This window comes from Oncorhynchus masou, chromosome 31, assembly GCF_036934945.1.
Source record: "Oncorhynchus masou masou isolate Uvic2021 chromosome 31, UVic_Omas_1.1, whole genome shotgun sequence".
NCBI lineage: Eukaryota > Metazoa > Chordata > Actinopteri > Salmoniformes > Salmonidae > Oncorhynchus > Oncorhynchus masou.
This window is the reverse complement of record NC_088242.1, coordinates 28,936,356-28,956,589: the sequence shown is the minus strand read 5'-3', so window position 1 is coordinate 28,956,589 and position 20,234 is coordinate 28,936,356. Positions and strand designations below refer to the sequence as shown.

Here is a 20,234-nt window from a genome sequence, read left to right as displayed (position 1 = left end):
AATCATTACACAGGTGCACATTGTGCTGGGGACAATAAAACGCTATTCTAAAATGTGCAGTTTTGTCACACAGCACAATGCCACAGATGTCTCATGTTTTGAGGGTAAGCTAACTGCAGGAATGTCCAGCAGACCTGTTGCCAGATATTTGAATGTTAATTGCTCTACCATAAGCCGCCTCCAACGTCATTTTAGAGAATTTGTCAGTACGCCAAATTGGCCTCACAATCGCAGATCACATGTATGACGTTGTGTGGGGAGTGGTTTGCTGATGTCAACGTTGTGAACAGAGTGCCCCATGGTGGCTTTGCGTTTATGGTATGGGCAGCTATATGCTAAGGACAACAATCACAATTGTATTTTATCAACGGCAATTAGAATGCAAAGAGATACAGTGACAAGATCTTGAGGACAAATGTCACAAGGATCTGTGCACAATTCCTGGAAGCTGAAAATGGCCTGCATACTCACCAGACATGTCACCCATTGAGGATGTTTGGGATGCTCTGGATCGACGTGTACGACAGCATGTTCCAGTTCACGCCAATATCCAGCAACTTCGCACAACCATTGAAGAGGACTGGGACAACATTCCACAGGCCACATTCAACTGCCTGATCAACTATCTTTGAAGGAGATTTGTCGCGATGCATGAGACAAATGGCGGTCAAACCAGATACTGGCTGGTTTTCTGATCCATGTCCCTACCTTATCTATACGGTGTCTGTGGCCAACAGGCGTATATCTGTATTCCCAGTCATGTGAAATCCATAGATTAGGGCCTAATTGATTTATTTCAATTGACTGATTTCCTTTATCTGTAAATCTTTGAAATTGTTGCACATTGCATTTATATTTTTGTTCCGTATATACAGTACCAGTCATAAGTTTGACACATTGACTCATTCAATGGTATTTCTTTGTTAACTATTTTCTACATTGTAGAAACTATGAAATAAAAAAAATATGAAATAACACACATGGAATCATGTAGTATACAAAAAAGTGTTAAACAAATCAAATTATATTTTATATTTGAGATTCTTCAAAGTATGGAAGAGTTCCCACATATGCTGAGCATTTGTTGACTGCATTTCCTTCACTCTGTGGTCCAACTCATCCCAAACCATCTCAATTGGATTGAGGTCAGGTGATTGTGGATGCCAGGAGGTGTGTTGGGTCATTGTCCTGTTGAAAAACAAATGTTAATCCCACTAAGCACAAACCAGATGGGATGGCGTATCGCTGCGGAATGCAGTGGTAGCCATGTTGGTTAAGTGCGCCTTGTATTCTAAATAACTCACAGACAGTGTCACCAGCAAAGCACCCCCACACCATCACTCCTCCTCCATGATTCATGGTGGGAACCACACATGCAGAGATCATCTGTTTACCTACTCTGCGTCTCAAAGACACAACAGTTGGAACCAAAAATCACACATTTGGACTCATCAGACCAAAGGACAGATTTCCACCGGTCTAATGTCCATTGCTCGTGTTTCTTGGCCCAAGCGAGTCTCTTCTTATTATTGGTGTCCTTTAGTAGTGGTTTCTTTGCAGCAACTCGACCATGAAGGCCTGATTCACGCAGTCTCCTCTGACCAGTTGATGTTGTTATGTGTCTGTTACTTGAACTCTGAAGCATTTATTTGGGCTATTTTGGGCTATTTCTGAGTCTGGTAACTCTAATGAACTTATCCTCTGCAACAGAGGTAACTCTGGGTCTTCCTTTCTTGTGGTGGTCCTCGTGAGAGCCAGTTTCATAATAGCACTCAATGGTTTTTCCGACTGCACTTGAAGAAACGTTCAAAGTTCTTGACATTTTCCGGATTGACTGACATTCATGTCTTAAAGGAATGATGGACTGTCAGTTCTCTTTGCTTACTTGAACTGTTCTTGCCATAATATGGACTTGGTATTTTACCAAATAGAGCTATCTTCTGTGTACCACCCCTACCTTGTCACAACACAACTGTCTCAAACGCATTGAGAACTAAAGAAATTCCACAAATTAACTTTTTACAAAGTACACCTGTTAATTGAAATGCATCCCAGGTGACTACCTCAAGAAGTTGGTTGAGAGAACGCCAAGAGCGTGCAAAGCTGTCAAGGCAGAAGTTGGATACTTTGAAGAATCTCAAATATATTTATATTTGTTAAAGCCTTTTTTGATTAGTACATGATTCCTTATGTGTTATTTCATAGTTTTGATGTCTTCACTATTATTCTACAATTTCGAAAATAGTAAAAATAAAGGAAAACCCTTGAATGTGTACGTGTGTCCAAACCTTTGACTGGTACTGTGTGTGTGTGTGTGTGTGTGTGTGTGTGTGTGTGTGTGTGTGTGTGTGTGTGTGTGTGTGTGTGTGTGTGTGTGTGTGTATATATGATATATATATATATATATATATATATATATCAGGAAAAGTACATAGTGAACTCATACACATTGTAAATACGTAAATAGAATGCACTATTTCAGAACGTGACTTACCACTTGCATGTAAATATCAGACTGGGAAGAATTGACATTCGCAATCTCCCCCTGTCTTCAAGCGTAGCCAATGACATAACAACTTATTGACTTGAACCAACCAATAGAAATACATGAACATTGAACACACATTTCTGCAGTGGCAAGTGGAAACATAACCAAACCTGTTACGTCAGGATAAAGAGCAAAATAAAAGTCTGATGGAACATTTTGCTGGTGTTAATATCTGATAATACTATTGATAAATGGTTATTTAAGTTATAATAATACAAGTAAGTATAATACTGAAGTTGGCATCCAATCATTTTTGCTTGGTAAAAACAAAACAAATCAGAAACACCCCAGGTAGCACTTGCTCGTTATTGAAGAAGCTTGCCGTCATGGCTGCCACCTTCCCTGCTGTTTTCACAGAAAGTATTTCAGAGAACAAGTGACATTTTATAATGAACATCAACGTCTAGCTTTAAAAAGAAGAAAAACATATTATGAAAACGGAAAAAGGAGGAAGGGGGTTAAACTCTATTTATTGGGGTAAAATATTACGCTTCACTTCTTTCATGACCTGCTACTACTGTATCTGAATGTGACTGCGCAGTGCTGGAGGTGATAACGTTTGACTCCTGATTTAGTTTTGCATGTCTGAAGATAATGTATGAATGATTGCAAAGGGGCCTGGGGCAAGGGAAAAATGCATCGCATCATCCCTGTCATTACCGAAGGCAACTGAACAACTGCAGCCATTTCCTTCAAATTATTATGTCACTTGCTTTCATGTTACACACAGCAAACCATTGCAAGCTTTTCACATTAGCAGTTTCTCAGAACTGACCTGTAACCTAGCAACCGGCTGACGTGTGGCTCAGAAGATGATTAAAAGCTACCTTCTTTGCCATTCTGAGCAGGAGCCCCTTTTGATAAGAATCTTTCCCAACCAACCCCAACATTCTAATTATTCTCGCCCCACACTTCCATGCCAGAAGCTCTCCCTAAATAATGAAATATGAATGGCCATGCTGTTTTTGGCTTTTAAAGAATCATGGGTTGTAACTCGCTATTGGCGAAAACCCATCCCTCCTGTAACATTTCAGAAGCTATAATTCATGAGGTACCGAACGTTAATATGCTGCACTTCATGATGTCAAGTAGCTGCTTCACGAAGCTCGGCAGTTGAGTTCATCAGGACGAGGGCACAGAGTTCCAACTGAAAATCTGAGGCAGGGAAATCAAGGCACATGCTTCCGCTGTGGCACGGCGGGACATTAGGCATCTACATGCTGGTATAAGGACATCGATTGCTGGGCCTGTGGTCAAATGGGCCACATCAAGCGAGCCTGCAGAAACAAAAGGAGCTCACAGAAAACATTAAAGACTGAAAACAAGAAAGACATTCCATCGAAGGAAAAAGGGACATGTTCATGCTGTTGAGCAAGAGAACACAGAGGTGAGTTACTCATCAGACGAGGAAGTCACTGAATATACTGACTGTTGCTGGGGGACCGCACGGCTACCATGTCTCTCAGTTGCTAGAGAGGCAACCAGTGTGAATGGAGATTGACACGGGGGCAGCTGTATCTCGTGTCAGACCCAGTCTACAAAAAGACACTGAAACTTGCTTGTCTTGCTGCTTTTTGTTCTATGTTGTAATTGTTTTTAATAACCTGCCCAGGGACTGCAGTTGAAAATTAGCCAGCTGGCTAAAACCGTCACTTTTACTGAAACGTCGATTAATGTGCACTGTCCCTGTAAAAATAAAATCAACTCAACTCAAACACGTTCCACTTCAACCAGACTTACGCAAGTGAATCTGTTGCCGTGAGAGGCATCACTGAGGTCACCTGTCAATTAAACTGACACACTGAAAAGCTGTCATTCTACTTCGTGAAAGGAGACTATCCATCCCTACCGGGACATTCGTGGGTGAAGACAATCACACTGGACTGGCCATTAGTGTCTACAATAATACATGGAGACACATATCTTACCCGCCGTCTTAAAAAAACATGGAGGAGTCTTTAATGGAGAGCTGGGTTGCATGAAAGACATTACAGTGAAGCTTAGCATTAAGCCAGACAAGATCCCAAAGTTTCTGAAAGCACAACCCATAGCTATCAGACCAAAAGTCGAGGGCGCGTTAGTCAAGAACAAAGTACTGGAGCCAGTCAGCATGAGTGAATATGCAACACCCATTGTATCAGTCCTTAAGGAGGGAATCAGGATATGTGGAGACTTTAAAGTCGCAGTTAACCCTGTGTTGTCCGCTGAGCAGTATCCGCTACCACACATTGACAACCTTTTCAAGGGTGTAGCTGGGGGTCAAAAGTTCCTCAAAATCGAGTAGATGAAAAGTTAAAGGCGCTGCTGACCATCGTGACACACACCGGGCTCTTCAAGTACTGTCGTCTACTATTTGGAATCACAAGTGCGCCACCTCTGTTCCAGAGGACAATGGACCCGATCTTGAGTGGATTGCCAGGAGCATAACGCTACCTGGATGACATCCGTGTTACTGGAAAGGACGAAGAGGACCATCTAGAGAACTTGAATGTGACCTTACAGAGATTGTAGGACTACAGGCTGCGAGTTTGTCAGGACAAATGTGCATTCTTCCAATCATTGGTTGAATGCCTCATACCCGTCATCGCTGCTACGGGCCTCCACAAGGCCCCGTCCAATGACAAGTCTATCTTGAAAATCCCAGCTCCTCAGAACGTTAGAATGTCCAAGACAACATCAGCATATATCTTCCTGGAGTTACTGAATTGCTACCGATGCTTTATCCCAAGCTCGGCAATGAAGCTGAAGCCACTGCATCAGTTTCTTTGTCAGGACAAAACATGGAAATGGACAGAACAATGCTAAGAATCATTCATGAAAACCAAGGAAACAATACTGAAATCTGCGGCACTGACACAATTCAAAGCTGCATTGCCCAGCCAACTAGCTTGTGATTCTAATCCATATGGTGTTGGAGCAGTTGTGTCCCATGTCAGAGGGTTATACATGGAACCAATGTTTCCTCTAAGCTGAGCGCGTGCTCGGGCACACAGCTCCCCTCGGACTGCTGCGTACAAGAAATATCAGCCCGGCATAGAAGCACAAGATTAGTTAACACTATCAATTTTTCGCTCTACTGTTGAAATTGTGATCAAATCAATGCAATATTAGCCACTTTCAATGTAATGTACCGAAACAATTAATGACTGATGCTACTGAGGGCTAAATAAAGGGAGAGTAATTAAGGTGGTTGTTTTCTACAAGATGTGTGCATTTCAAACCATCTTTGAAAAGAGAGTCAGGTTAAGAGTTTTTTTATGTCTTAAAGGGGCAGTGTTGTATTTTGAGATGGTCTTGAATAAGCCAAGTAGCCAATAGGCAGAGAGTAGCATAATTTGTCTGATTCTCTGTAATAATGGTATGGGAATAATAAATGTTATTTTGTAAACTTTTTTTGTTGTTGCATCAAACAACACATTTTCAGTCACCTCCTTGTCTGAAGGACAAGTGGATAAACAGGTTAATATTAAGCCTGGCATGTTTTTTTTCAAAAGTCTCATGGAATGTAGGCCTACATTGAACATCACACATTGGCTGATACTGTAGGCTGAATGATAGAACAGCCATTTCCATGTTATGAGATGCATGTTTTGCTTCGTATACGCTGGGAGTCAGGGTGCAGGTGCAGAAGGTGAGTTTAATAATAATAAAAGGCAGATGAACTAATCAGTAGAACGTTAAGCGTACTGAACGTGACAAAACCAAAAACTGCCTGATGACTGAGGCTACTGAGGGCTAAGTAAAGGCAGAGTAATCAAGGTGATGATGAGGTCCAGGTGTGTGTAATGATGGGAGCAGGTGTGCATAATGATGGTGCCAGGACCGGTGGTTGGTTAGTAGACCGGCAATGTCAAGCATCAAGCGCTGGAGAGGGGGAGTGGGAGTAGGCGAGACATTTTTCTCCATTGTTTTTAATGGTAGGCCACTCTGGTAGGTGATCAAATAGACTGGCTAGAGGTGTGGCAATGCATGAATGTAGACTTCGCAGGTCCATTCGAAGACAGAATGTTTCTTGTGGTTGTGGATACTGATAGGTAGTGGCCAGAGGTTGCCATCATGAGGTCTACTACTGCTGAGAAGACCATCGAGAAGCTTGGAGAAGTGTTTAGTAGGTTCGGATTGCCACTCCAACTTGTTTGCAACAACGGACCGCAGCTGTCCCAAGTATTGGCCACGTTCCTACAGGTGAAAAGCGTATAGCACATCAGATCCACCCGTCACATCCATCAACCAATGGGCTGGCGGAGAGGTTAATTCGTACAGACCATGAAACAGGCCTTAAAAGCGTCTTAGGAAGGAACACTGCACCAACGCTCGAATAGCTTCCTGCTATCCTACAGAAACACACCTCACGCAACAACCAAGGGTTCGTCTGTATAGCTACTAATGAAGAGAGAGCAACGCACAAGCTTCAACCTACACAAACCTCAGAAAGGATGTCATCTGGAAAAGCCACATAGATCAGTTACTGCTGAGTAAAGCTACATTGACAGAAACGCCAGTCGTGAGTCATCCAGAACTGTTACACTCTGTTTTCACCTGGGGGCTCACGGTCAACTTTTCAGGACTGTTGTTCATAATGGTTACAATTTAAGTCGAAGGGAAGAAGGTGTGGTGTATTGGGGGTGTGCCGCAAAGCATGATGGTGTTGTATGTGTTCTAGACCTAGCACGTTCCAGATAAATGGTTGAACTGATTCCTGTCTCATCATTATTGCATTTTTATAAAGGTGTGGTTATGAAACCCACGAGACACAACAGTATTGTTTGAAGGCAGATAAGTGCTAACTTTCTCTTTGGTCCAAAGAGCTCATAGAATAGAAAGAGTCAACAAAAATGCAGCACTTCAAAAGCACTTTGAATTATTTCTTCTAAGCTTATAAGAGGGTAATAATTTCTCCTGAGTCCCATGCATCATCTGTACTGTGTATACCGGTATGCGCCACATAGGCAAAGGCACAATCTATTTTCATAACACTACCTGAAGGTGTAATTTGCAAGTTCTACATAGATTGCCTCCCATTGCATTATTGCTTTCTTCATTTCCCTCCCTCTTTCCATCCCTCCTCCTCATGCCTCTCTGTCTCATGGTGCTTTGTTAAGGCCCTCCAATAACTGGATAAAGGAGACACCAGGGAGACGGAGCTGATGAGAGAGAAAGAGAGCGAAATAGAGATAGCTGAGGCATCATAACTTATACACCACCACCATAAAATGAATCCCTCCTCTTGATCCTTTTATGGTGTCCGTGTGAGTGCGTGTGTATGTGTGCAGTCTGCACATGTCTGGGTGCAATGGATGGGTATACAGTATATGTGAGACTGCAGAATGAGCTTTAGAGCTGGGAAGGTTATTTAGGAAGGAGGTGGCTGGTGGAGAAGACTGCTTTGAAAAAGTTAGAGAGAATGACTGTAGATGAGAGAAAATGGAGGGGAAAGAGGAGCAACGCAGTGAACGCAAATCACCTGACTGCACTCTTGGATGGTTCAGTATAAAAGTCTTTATTCTACAAAATTGGTGTTTAAAAAAAGAAGAAACTACTATTTGAGATCTCCAGAGTAGATGATTTTTAGATTATACTGATTTAAGTATTACAGGACAAATCTATTTGGTGTAGGGTTTCTCTTCTCTTTAAGACAGAATAAATCTTTCTTTTGAACCTTCTCACTTCGTTTCTCATTTTGACAGGAACATTTTCTCCTTTCGACAAGTGAGATCAATCTAGAACTCAACTAGTAACTATTAAAAGACTGTGTGCTGTACAGTTAGCTAGGTTCATGTTTATGCGCAAAGTAAAAGGTCAGTCAAATCGACCCCATTCTGAAGTTGGCTGGCAAGATTATGTCTGATGAAGGTCTCTGACCGAAACGTCACAGTATGTTTAGAACTTTGGATCTACAAAAACAAGATAAAACCTGCATTTAGATCTGCAGTAGCAGGGCCACCCCAGCTAGGGTCCACTTGGAAGGGTTCTCTTTGGTCTTGAGGTTGAAGGTCCATACGTAGGTGGGTCCTCTCTGTCTGGTCTTGTAGACAGGACACTGGTAGATGTTACGCACCTCCTGCTTGTCCACAGGGATGGCTCTGATGAAGATGACAGGCATGGTGGGGGTCAGTTCCTTCAGACGGGCATCCACCATCATACCAGCCTGGTGGGAGAGGGAGAGAGGACAATGACATGGTCTTTGAGAAAAAAGTATCTCAACTATACACTTTTCTTCAGTGTAGGTGCCCTTAAGACAAACAACAGGAATAATGTGAAAATGAAGTATTACCATATAACTAAAGCAATTTTATTTCCTGAAGGTTGTATTTGGTCAAACTGAATTAAATCATTCTTAAACAATACAGCAAATGTAATTAAATTAATCTAACTGAGTTGGCAGAAGGACAATTTAGGGGCTCAATATTTGGGGTACCCTTGAACAGTGTGTGAAAGTCACTATAAGTCTGAAGTTATCCTGTCTTCTCCTGCCTTTCAGAGCAGACTTTCCAAACACGCTCAAACAGGAAACAGAGCGGTCCATCTCACTAATTAATCCTCTCTCCACTTAGTGTCCAGGAGACAGAAGTTCCACCACGAAGCTAGGAAACAAATGTAAATCCTAATGACTTTGGAGGAGAAGCTTGGAGGACGAAGAGACAAAGCCACTTTATGACGTCCGTCTGAATTACAGCCCTACTTGCATTAGCAGTCGGTACATTTTTTTGTTGCATTCTTTTAAACATTGATAGCTTTATGTGTATTTAGGTAAATAGGAATAATGAGGGTCGTAAAAGACGCCGCCCCATCTCATTGAAATTCATGACAATCATCTTCTTGAAGGTGTATCGGGTTGATAGAAATATAAAAAGATAACAGCAACCGTCACCATTAGGAGAGAATAGATATTTATTTGTTGCAAAGACAAAACTGGCTATAGTGTATCTTATTAATAAGCTACTGTACTTCCACAGATCTAAGTGAATCTGAACAACCCTTTAACTGGAACAGAATATGGACAAATATGACCTTGGCATTTTTAGCAATCTACACACAATGACAAATGACAAAGCAAAAACAGGTTTTTAAAAATGTTTGCAAATGTATTAAAAATAAAAATACTTATTTACATAAGTATTCAGACTCGAAATTGAGCTCAGGTGCATAACTGTAAAGCCCAACACATACATATAAACAATCTATAAAGCCCAATACTTAAACTACATGGCCAAAAGTATGTGGACACCTGCTCGTCGTACACCTCCTTCGAAAATCAAGGTAAGGACAAACCACAAGTTGGTCCCCCCTTTGCTGCTGTAACAGCCTCCACTTTTCTGGGAAGGTTTTCCACTAGATGTTTGAAAATTGCTTCGTGGACTTGCTTCCATGCAGCCACTAGAGCATTAGTGAGGTCGGGCACTGATGTTAGCCGATTAGGCCTGGCTCGCAGTCGGGGTTCCAATTCATCCCAAAGCTGTTTGATGTTGTTGAGGTCAGGGCTGTGTGCAGGGCAGTCAAGTTCTTCCACACCAATCCCCCCAAGAAATGTATGTATAGACCTCACTTTGTACACAGAGCATTGTCCTGCTGAAACAGGAAAGGGCCTTCCCCAAACTGTTGCCACAAAGTTGGAAGCACAGAATCGTTTAGAATGTCACTGTATGCTGTATGGTTAAGATTTCCCTTCACTGACACTAAGGGGCCTAGCCCGAACCATGAAAAACAGCCCAGACCATTATTCCTCCTGATTCATTACTCCAGAGAACGTGTTTCCACTGCTCCAGGGTCCAATGGCGAAGAGCTTTATACCAGTCGACACATGGCATTGCGCATGGGGATCTTAGGCTTGTGTGTGGCTGCTCGGCCATGGAAACCCATTTCATGAAGCTCTGGGCGAGCAGTTCTTGTGCTGACATTGCTTCCAGAGGCAGTTTGGGACTCGGTAATGGGTGTTGCACCCGAGGACAGACAATTTTTATGCGCTATGCGCTTCAGCACTCGGCGGTTTCGTTCAGTGAGCTTGTGTGGCCTACTACTTAGCGGCTGAGCCGCTGTTGCTCCTAGACGTTTCCACTTCACAAAAAGAGCACTTACAGTTAACCGGGGCAGCTTTAGCAGGGCAGAAATATTACAAACTGACTTGTTGGAAAGGTGGCATCCTATGACGGTGCCACGTTAAAAGTGACTGAGCTCTTCTGTAAGGCCATTCTACTGCCAATGTTTATCTATGGAGATTGCATGGCTGTGTGCTCAATTGTATACACTGGTCAGCAACGGGTGTGGCTGAAATAGCTGAATACACTAATTGGAAAGGGTGTCCACATACTTTTGGCCATGTGCTGTACATACAAACAAAATATATAAACCTATTTTCCAGTGTTGTAGTAATACGGTCTCGAGACCACATATTGAATGTCTCGGTCTTGTCTCGGTGTCGAATACATTTGTACCAGGTCTTGACTCGATCTCGGACAGTGAGGACTCATAATTTCTTCCCGAGACCAGCGAAGTAAAAAAACTCATTATCAGCTTCCATTTAGTCAGCCCTAAAACCGCTTCGCCAAGCCAAATATATACACTCCTTTCTTGAAACATGAATACAGTATCTTAAAGCCTTTATATCTATTATAGTCATGTTTGTGCAGTGGTGAACCTATAGGACCTTCAGTGTGTGAACCTATAGGACCTTCAGTGTATGAACCTATAGGACCTTCAGTGTGTGAACCTATAGGACCTTCAGTGTATGAACCTATAGGACCTTCAGTGTGTGAACCTATAGGACCTTCAGTGTGTGAACCTATAGGACCTTCAGTGTGTTAACCTATAGGACCTTCAGTGTGTGAACCTATAGGACCTTCAGTGTGTGAACCTATAGGTCCTTCAGTGTGTGAACCTATAGGACCTTCAGTGTGTGAACCTATAGGACCTCCAGTGTGTGAACCTATAGGACCTTCAGTGTGTGAACCTATAGGACCTTCAGTGTGTGAACCTATAGGACCTTCAGTGTGTGAACCTATAGGACCTTCAGTGTGTGAACCTATAGGACCTTCAGTGTGTTAACCTATAGGACCTTCAGTGTGTGAACCTATAGGACCTTCAGTGTGTGAACCTATAGGACCTTCAGTGTGTTAACCTATAGGACCTTCAGTGTGTTAACCTATAGGACCTTCAGTGTGTTAACCTATAGGACCTTCAGTGTGTGACAGGTTATTACAGTGGTGAACCTATAGGCCTTCAGTGTGTGACAGGTTAGTACAGTGGTGAACCTAAAGACCTTCAGTGTGTGACAGGTTAGTACAGTGGTGAAGGAACCTATAGGACCTTCAGTGTGTGACAGGTTAGTACAGTGGTGAACCTATAGGACTTCAGTGTGACAGGTTAGTACAGTGGTGAACCTATAGGCCTTCAGTGTAAGACAGGTTAGTACAGTGGTGAACCTATAGGTCTTCAGTGTGACAGGTTAGTACAGTGGTGAACCTATAGGCCTTCAGTGTGTGACAGGTTAGTACAGTGGTGAACCTATGGGTCTTCAGTGTGTGACAGGTTAGTACAGTGGTAAACTTATATGACCTTCAGTGTGTGACAGGTTAGTACAGTGGTGAACTTATAGGACCTTCAGTGTGTGACAGGTTAGTACAGTGTGTGAACCTATAGACCTTCAGTGTGACAGGTTAGTACAGTGGTGAACCTATAGGTCTTCAGTGTGTGACAGGTTAGTACAGTGGTGAACCTATAGGTCTTCAGTATGTGACAGGTTAGTACAGTGGTGAACCTATAGGTCTTCAGTGTGTGACAGGTTAGTACAGTGGTGAACCTATAGGTCTTCAGTGTGTGACAGGTTGGTACAGTGATGAACCTATAGGCCTTCAGTGTGTGAAAGGTTAGTACAGTGATGAACCTATAGGCCTTCAGTGTGTGACAGGTTAGTACAGTGGTGAACCTATAGGCCTTCAGTGTGTGACAGGTTAGTACAGTGGTGAACCTATAGACATTCAGTGTGACAGGTTAGAACAGTGGTGAACCTATAGGTCTTCAGTGTGTGACAGGTTAGTACAGTGGTGAACCTATAGGTCTTCAGTATGTGACAGGTTAGTACAGTGGTGAACCTATAGGTCTTCAGTGTGTGACAGGTTAGTACAGTGGTGAACCTATAGACCTTCAGTGTGACAGGTTAGTACAGTAGTGAACCTATAGGTCTTCAGTGTGTGACAGGTTAGTACAGTGGTGAACCTATAGGTCTTCAGTGTGTGACAGGTTGGTACAATGGTGAACCTATAGGTCTTCAGTGTGTGCCAGTGGTGAAACTATAGGTCTTCAGTGTGTGCCAGGTTAGTACAGTGGTGAACCTATAGGTCTTCAGTGTGTGACAGGTTAGTACAGTGGTGAACCTATAGGTCTTCAGTGTGCGACAGGTTAGTACAGTGGTGAACTTATAGGACCTTCAGTGTGTGACAGGTTAGTACAGTGGTGAACCTATAGGTCTTCATTGTGTGCCAGTGGTGAACCTATAGGTCTTCAGTGTGTGCCAGTGGTGAACCTATAGGTCTTCAGTGTGTGCCAGGTTAGTACAGTGGTGAACCTAAAGGCCTTCAGTGTGTGAACCTATAGGACCTTCAGTGTGTGAACCTATAGGACCTTCAATGTGTGAACCTATAGGACCTTCAGTGTGTGATAGGTTAGTACAGTGGTGAACCTATAGGCCTTCAGTGTGTGACAGGTTAGTACAGTGGTGAACCTATAGGTCTTCAGTGAGTGAGAGGTTAGTACAGTGGTGAACCTATAGACCTTTTGTGTGTGACAGGTTAGTACAGTGGTGAACCTATAGACCTTTTGTGTGTGACAGGTTAGTACAGTGGTGAACCTATAGGTCTTCAGTGTGTGACAGGTTAGTACAGTGGTGAACCTATAGGCCTTCAGTGTGTGACAGGTTAGTACAGTGGTGAACCTATAGGCCTTCAGTGTGTGACAGGTTAGTACAGTGGTGAACCTATAGGTCTTCAGTGTGTGACAGGTTAGTACAGTGGTGAACCTATAGGCCTTCAGTGTGTGACAGGTTAGTACAGTGGTGAACCTAAAGACCTTCAGTGTATGACAGGTTAGTACAGTGGTGAACCTATAGGCCTTCAGTGTGTGACAGGTTAGTACAGTGGTGAACCTATAGGTCTTCAGTGAGTGACAGGTTAGTACAGTGGTGAACCTATAGGCCTTCAGTGTGTGACAGGTTAGTACAGTGGTGAACCTAAAGACCTTCAGTGTGTGACAGGTTAGTACAGTGGTGAACCTATAGGACCTTCAGTGGGTGACAGGTTAGTACAGTGGTGAACCTATAGGTCTTCAGTGTGACAGGTTAGTACAGTGGTGAACCTATAGGCCGTCAGTGTGTGAAAGGTTAGTACAGTGGTGAACCTATAGGTCTTCAGTGTGTGACAGGTTAGTACAGTGGTGAACCTATAGGCCGTCAGTGTGTGACAGGTTAGTACAGTGGTGAACCTATAGGCCTTCAGTGTGTGACAGGTTAGTACAGTGGTGAACCTATAGGCCTTCAGTGTGTGACAGGTTAGTACAGTGGTGAACCTATGGGTCTTCAGTGTGTGACAGGTTAGTACAGTGGTGAACCTATAGGCCTTCAGTGTGTGACAGGTTAGTACAGTGGTGAACCTATAGGCCGTCAGTGTGTGACAGGTTAGTACAGTGGTGAACCTATAGGTCTTCAGTGTGTGACAGGTTAGTACAGTGGTGAGCCTATAGGCCTTCAGTGTGTGACAGGTTAGTACAGTGGTGAACCTATAGACATTCAGTGTGACAGGTTAGTACAGTGGTGAACCTATAGGTCTTCAGTATGTGACAGGTTAGTACAGTGGTGAACCTATAGGTCTTCAGTGTGTGACAGGTTAGTACAGTGGTGAACCTATGGGTCTTCAGTGTGTGACAGGTTAGTACAGTGGTGAACCTATAAGGCCTTCAGTGTGTGACAGGTTAGTACAGTGGTGAACCTATAGGCCGTCAGTGTGTGACAGGTTAGTACAGTGGTGAACCTATAGGTCTTCAGTGTGTGACAGGTTAGTACAGTGGTGAACCTATAGGCCTTCAGTGTGTGACAGGTTAGTACAGTGGTGAACCTATAGGCCTTCAGTGTGTGACAGGTTAGTACAGTGGTGAACCTATAGGTCTTCAGTGTGTGACAGGTTAGTACAGTGGTGAACCTATAGGCCTTCAGTGTGTGACAGGTTAGTACAGTGGTGAACCTATAGGTCTTCAGTGAGTGACAGGTTAGTACAGTGGTGAACCTATAGGCCTTCAGTGTGTGACAGGTTAGTACAGTGGTGAACCTAAAGACCTTCAGTGTGTGACAGGTTAGTACAGTGGTGAAACTATAGGTCTTCAGTGTGTGCCAGGTTAGTACAGTGGTGAACCTATAGGTCTTCAGTGTGTGACAGGTTAGTACAGTGGTGAACCTATAGGTCTTCAGTGTGCGACAGGTTAGTACAGTGGTGAACTTATAGGACCTTCAGTGTGTGACAGGTTAGTACAGTGGTGAACCTATAGATCTTCAGTGTGTGCCAGTGGTGAACCTATAGGTCTTCAGTGTGTGCCAGTGGTGAACCTATAGGTCTTCAGTGTGTGCCAGGTTAGTACAGTGGTGAACCTAAAGGCCTTCAGTGTGTGAACCTATAGGACCTTCAGTGTGTGAACCTATAGGACCTTCAATGTGTGAACCTATAGGACCTTCAGTGTGTGATAGGTTAGTACAGTGGTGAACCTATAGGCCTTCAGTGTGTGACAGGTTAGTACAGTGGTGAACCTATAGGTCTTCAGTGAGTGAGAGGTTAGTACAGTGGTGAACCTATAGACCTTTTGTGTGTGACAGGTTAGTACAGTGGTGAACCTATAGACCTTTTGTGTGTGACAGGTTAGTACAGTGGTGAACCTATAGGTCTTCAGTGTGTGACAGGTTAGTACAGTGGTGAACCTATAGGCCTTCAGTGTGTGACAGGTTAGTACAGTGGTGAACCTATAGGCCTTCAGTGTGTGACAGGTTAGTACAGTGGTGAACCTATAGGTCTTCAGTGTGTGACAGGTTAGTACAGTGGTGAACCTATAGGCCTTCAGTGTGTGACAGGTTAGTACAGTGGTGAACCTAAAGACCTTCAGTGTATGACAGGTTAGTACAGTGGTGAACCTATAGGCCTTCAGTGTGTGACAGGTTAGTACAGTGGTGAACCTATAGGTCTTCAGTGAGTGACAGGTTAGTACAGTGGTGAACCTATAGGCCTTCAGTGTGTGACAGGTTAGTACAGTGGTGAACCTAAAGACCTTCAGTGTGTGACAGGTTAGTACAGTGGTGAACCTATAGGACCTTCAGTGGGTGACAGGTTAGTACAGTGGTGAACCTATAGGTCTTCAGTGTGACAGGTTAGTACAGTGGTGAACCTATAGGCCGTCAGTGTGTGAAAGGTTAGTACAGTGGTGAACCTATAGGTCTTCAGTGTGTGACAGGTTAGTACAGTGGTGAACCTATAGGCCGTCAGTGTGTGACAGGTTAGTACAGTGGTGAACCTATAGGCCTTCAGTGTGTGACAGGTTAGTACAGTGGTGAACCTATAGGCCTTCAGTGTGTGACAGGTTAGTACAGTGGTGAACCTATGGGTCTTCAGTGTGTGACAGGTTAGTACAGTGGTGAACCTATAGGCCTTCAGTGTGTGACAGGTTAGTACAGTGGTGAACCTATAGGCCGTCAGTGTGTGACAGGTTAGTACAGTGGTGAACCTATAGGTCTTCAGTGTGTGACAGGTTAGTACAGTGGTGAACCTATAGGCCTTCAGTGTGTGACAGGTTAGTACAGTGGTGAACCTATAGACATTCAGTGTGACAGGTTAGTACAGTGGTGAACCTATAGGTCTTCAGTATGTGACAGGTTAGTACAGTGGTGAACCTATAGGTCTTCAGTGTGTGACAGGTTAGTACAGTGGTGAACCTATGGGTCTTCAGTGTGTGACAGGTTAGTACAGTGGTGAACCTATAAGGCCTTCAGTGTGTGACAGGTTAGTACAGTGGTGAACCTATAGGCCGTCAGTGTGTGACAGGTTAGTACAGTGGTGAACCTATAGGTCTTCAGTGTGTGACAGGTTAGTACAGTGGTGAACCTATAGGCCTTCAGTGTGTGACAGGTTAGTACAGTGGTGAACCTATAGGCCTTCAGTGTGTGACAGGTTAGTACAGTGGTGAACCTAAAGACCTTCAGTGTGTGACAGGTTAGTACAGTGGTGAACCTATAGGACCTTCAGTGGGTGACAGGTTAGTACAGTGGTGAACCTATAGGTCTTCAGTGTGACAGGTTAGTACAGTGGTGAACCTATAGGCCGTCAGTGTGTGACAGGTTAGTACAGTGGTGAACTTTTAGGTCTTCAGTGTGTGACAGGTTAGTACAGTGGTGAACCTATAGGCCTTCAGTGTGTGACAGGTTAGTACAGTGGTGCACCTATAGGCCTTCAGTGTGTGACAGGTTAGTACAGTGGTGAACCTATAGGCCTTCAGTGTGTGACAGGTTAGTACAGTGGTGAACCTATAGACATTCAGTGTGACAGGTTAGTACAGTGGTGAACCTATAGACATTCAGTGTGACAGGTTAGTACAGTGGTGAACCTATAGGTCTTCAGTATGTGACAGGTTAGTACAGTGGTGAACCTATAGGTCTTCAGTGTGTGACAGGTTAGTACAGTGGTGAATCTATGGGTATTCAGTGTGTGACAGGTTAGTACAGTGGTAAACTTATATGACCTTCAGTGTGTGACAGGTTAGTACAGTGGTAAACTTATATGACCTTCAGTGTGTGACAGGTTAGTACAGCGTGTGAACCTATAGACCTTCAGTGTGACAGGTTAGTACAGTGGTGAACCTATAGGTCTTCAGTGTGTGACAGGTTAGTACAGTGGTGAACCTATAGGTCTTCAGTATGTGACAGGTTAGTACAGTTGTGAACCTATAGACATTCAGTGTGACAGGTTAGTACAGTGGTGAACCTATAGGTCTTCAGTATGTGACAGGTTAGTACAGTGGTGAACCTATAGGCCTTCAGTGTGTGAACCTATAGGACCTTCAGTGTGTGAACCTATAGGACCTTCAGTGTGTGAACCTATAGGACCTTCAGTGTGTGAACCTATAGGACCTTCAGTGGGTGACAGGTTAGTACAGTGGTGAACCTATAGGTCTTCAGTGTGACAGGTTAGTACAGTGGTGAACCTATAGGCCGTCAGTGTGTGAAAGGTTAGTACAGTGGTGAACCTATAGGTCTTCAGTGTGTGACAGGTTAGTACAGTGGTGAACCTATAGGCCGTCAGTGTGTGACAGGTTAGTACAGTGGTGAACCTATAGGCCTTCAGTGTGTGACAGGTTAGTACAGTGGTGAACCTATAGGCCTTCAGTGTGTGACAGGTTAGTACAGTGGTGAACCTATGGGTCTTCAGTGTGTGACAGGTTAGTACAGTGGTGAACCTATAGGCCTTCAGTGTGTGACAGGTTAGTACAGTGGTGAACCTATAGGCCTTCAGTGTGTGACAGGTTAGTACAGTGGTGAACCTATAGGTCTTCAGTGTGTGACAGGTTAGTACAGTGGTGAACCTATAGGCCTTCAGTGTGTGACAGGTTAGTACAGTGGTGAACCTATAGGTCTTCAGTGTGTGAAAGGTTAGTACAGTGGTGAACCTATAGACATTCAGTGTGACAGGTTAGTACAGTGGTGAACCTATAGGTCTTCAGTATGTGACAGGTTAGTACAGTGGTGAACCTATAGGCCGTCAGTGTGAGACAGGTTAGTACAGTGGTGAACCTAAAGACCTTCAGTGTGTGACAGGTTAGTACAGTGGTGAACTTATAGGTCTTCAGTGTGTGACAGGTTAGTACAGTGGTGAACCTAAAGACATTCAGTGTGTGACAGGTTAGTACAGTGGTGAACCTATAGGTCTTCAGTGTGTGACAGGTTAGTACAGTGGTGAACCTAAAGACCTTCAGTGTGTGACAGGTTAGTACAGTGGTGAACCTATAGGTCTTCAGTGTGTGACAGGTTAGTACAGTGGTGAACCTATAGGCCGTCAGTGTGTGACAGGTTAGTACAGTGGTGAACCTAAAGACCTTCAGTGTGTGACAGGTTAGTACAGTGGTGAACCTATAGGTCTTCAATGTGTGACAGGTTAGTACAGTGGTGAACCTATAGGTCTTCAGTGTGTGACAGGTTAGTACAGTGGTGAACCTATAGACATTCAGTGTGTGACAGGTTAGTACAGTGGTGAACCTAAAGACCTTCAGTGTGTGACAGGTTAGTACAGTGGTGAACCTATAGGTCTTCAATATGTGACAGGTTAGTACAGTGGTGAACCTATAGGTCTTCAGTGTGTGACAGGTTAGTACAGTGGTGAACCTATATGACCTTCAGTGTGTGACAGGTTAGTACAGTGGTGAACTTATAGGACCTTCAGTGTGTGACAGGTTAGTACAGTGGTGAACCTATAGGTCTTCAGTGTGTGCCAGTGGTGAACCTATAGGTCTTCAGTGTGTGCCAGGTTAGTACAGTGGTGAACCTATAGGCCTTCAGTGTGTGAACCTATAGGACCTTCAGTGTGTGAACCTATAGGACCTTCAGTGTGTGAACCTATAGGACCTTCAGTGTGTGAACCTATAGGACCTTCAGTGGGTGACAGGTTAGTACAGTGGTGAACCTATAGGTCTTCAGTGTGACAGGTTAGTACAGTGGTGAACCTATAGGCCGTCAGTGTGTGAAAGGTTAGTACAGTGGTGAACCTATAGGCCTTCAGTGTGTGACAGGTTTGTACAGTGGTGAACCTATAGGCCTTCAGTGTGTGACAGGTTAGTACAGTGGTGAACCTATAGGCCGTCAGTGTGTGACAGGTTAGTACAGTGGTGAACCTATAGGCCTTCAGTGTGTGACAGGTTTGTACAGTGGTGAACCTATAGGCCTTCAGTGTGTGACAGGTTAGTACAGTGGTGAACCTATGGGTCTTCAGTGTGTGACAGGTTAGTACAGTGGTGAACCTATAGGCCGTCAGTGTGTGAAAGGTTAGTACAGTGGTGAACCTATAGGCCTTCAGTGTGTGACAGGTTTGTACAGTGGTGAACCTATAGGCCTTCAGTGTGTGACAGGTTAGTACAGTGGTGAACCTATAGGCCGTCAGTGTGTGACAGGTTAGTACAGTGGTGAACCTATAGGCCTTCAGTGTGTGACAGGTTTGTACAGTGGTGAACCTATAGGCCTTCAGTGTGTGACAGGTTAGTACAGTGGTGAACCTATGGGTCTTCAGTGTGTGACAGGTTAGTACAGTGGTGAACCTATAGGCCTTCAGTGTGTGACAGGTTAGTACAGTGGTGAACCTATAGGCCTTCAGTGTGTGACAGGTTAGTACAGTGGTGAACCTATAGGTCTTCAGTGTGTGACAGGTTAGTACAGTGGTGAACCTATAGGCCTTCAGTGTGTGACAGGTTAGTACAGTGGTGAACCTATAGACATTCAGTGTGACAGGTTAGTACAGTGGTGAACCTATAGGTCTTCAGTATGTGACAGGTTAGTACAGTGGTGAACCTATAGGTCTTCAGTGTGTGACAGGTTAGTACAGTGGTGAACCTATGGGTCTTCAGTGTGTGACAGGTTAGTACAGTGGTGAACCTATAGGCCTTCAGTGTGTGACAGGTTAGT

The 20,234-nt window shown here is 43.9% G+C and overlaps 1 protein-coding gene across 1 annotated transcript in view; it reads right to left on the bottom strand.

Moving 5' to 3' along the window:
• Positions 1-8,032: 8,032 nt before the first annotated feature.
• dnah9 (dynein, axonemal, heavy chain 9) overlaps positions 8,033-20,234 on the bottom strand; it is a 145,400-nt gene continuing 133,198 nt past the window's right edge. The window contains exon 76 of the mRNA XM_064950630.1: positions 8,033-8,696. Within this exon, the coding sequence (XP_064806702.1) occupies positions 8,469-8,696 (228 nt within the window). The 3' untranslated portion in view covers positions 8,033-8,468. The remainder of the gene's footprint in view (positions 8,697-20,234) is intronic.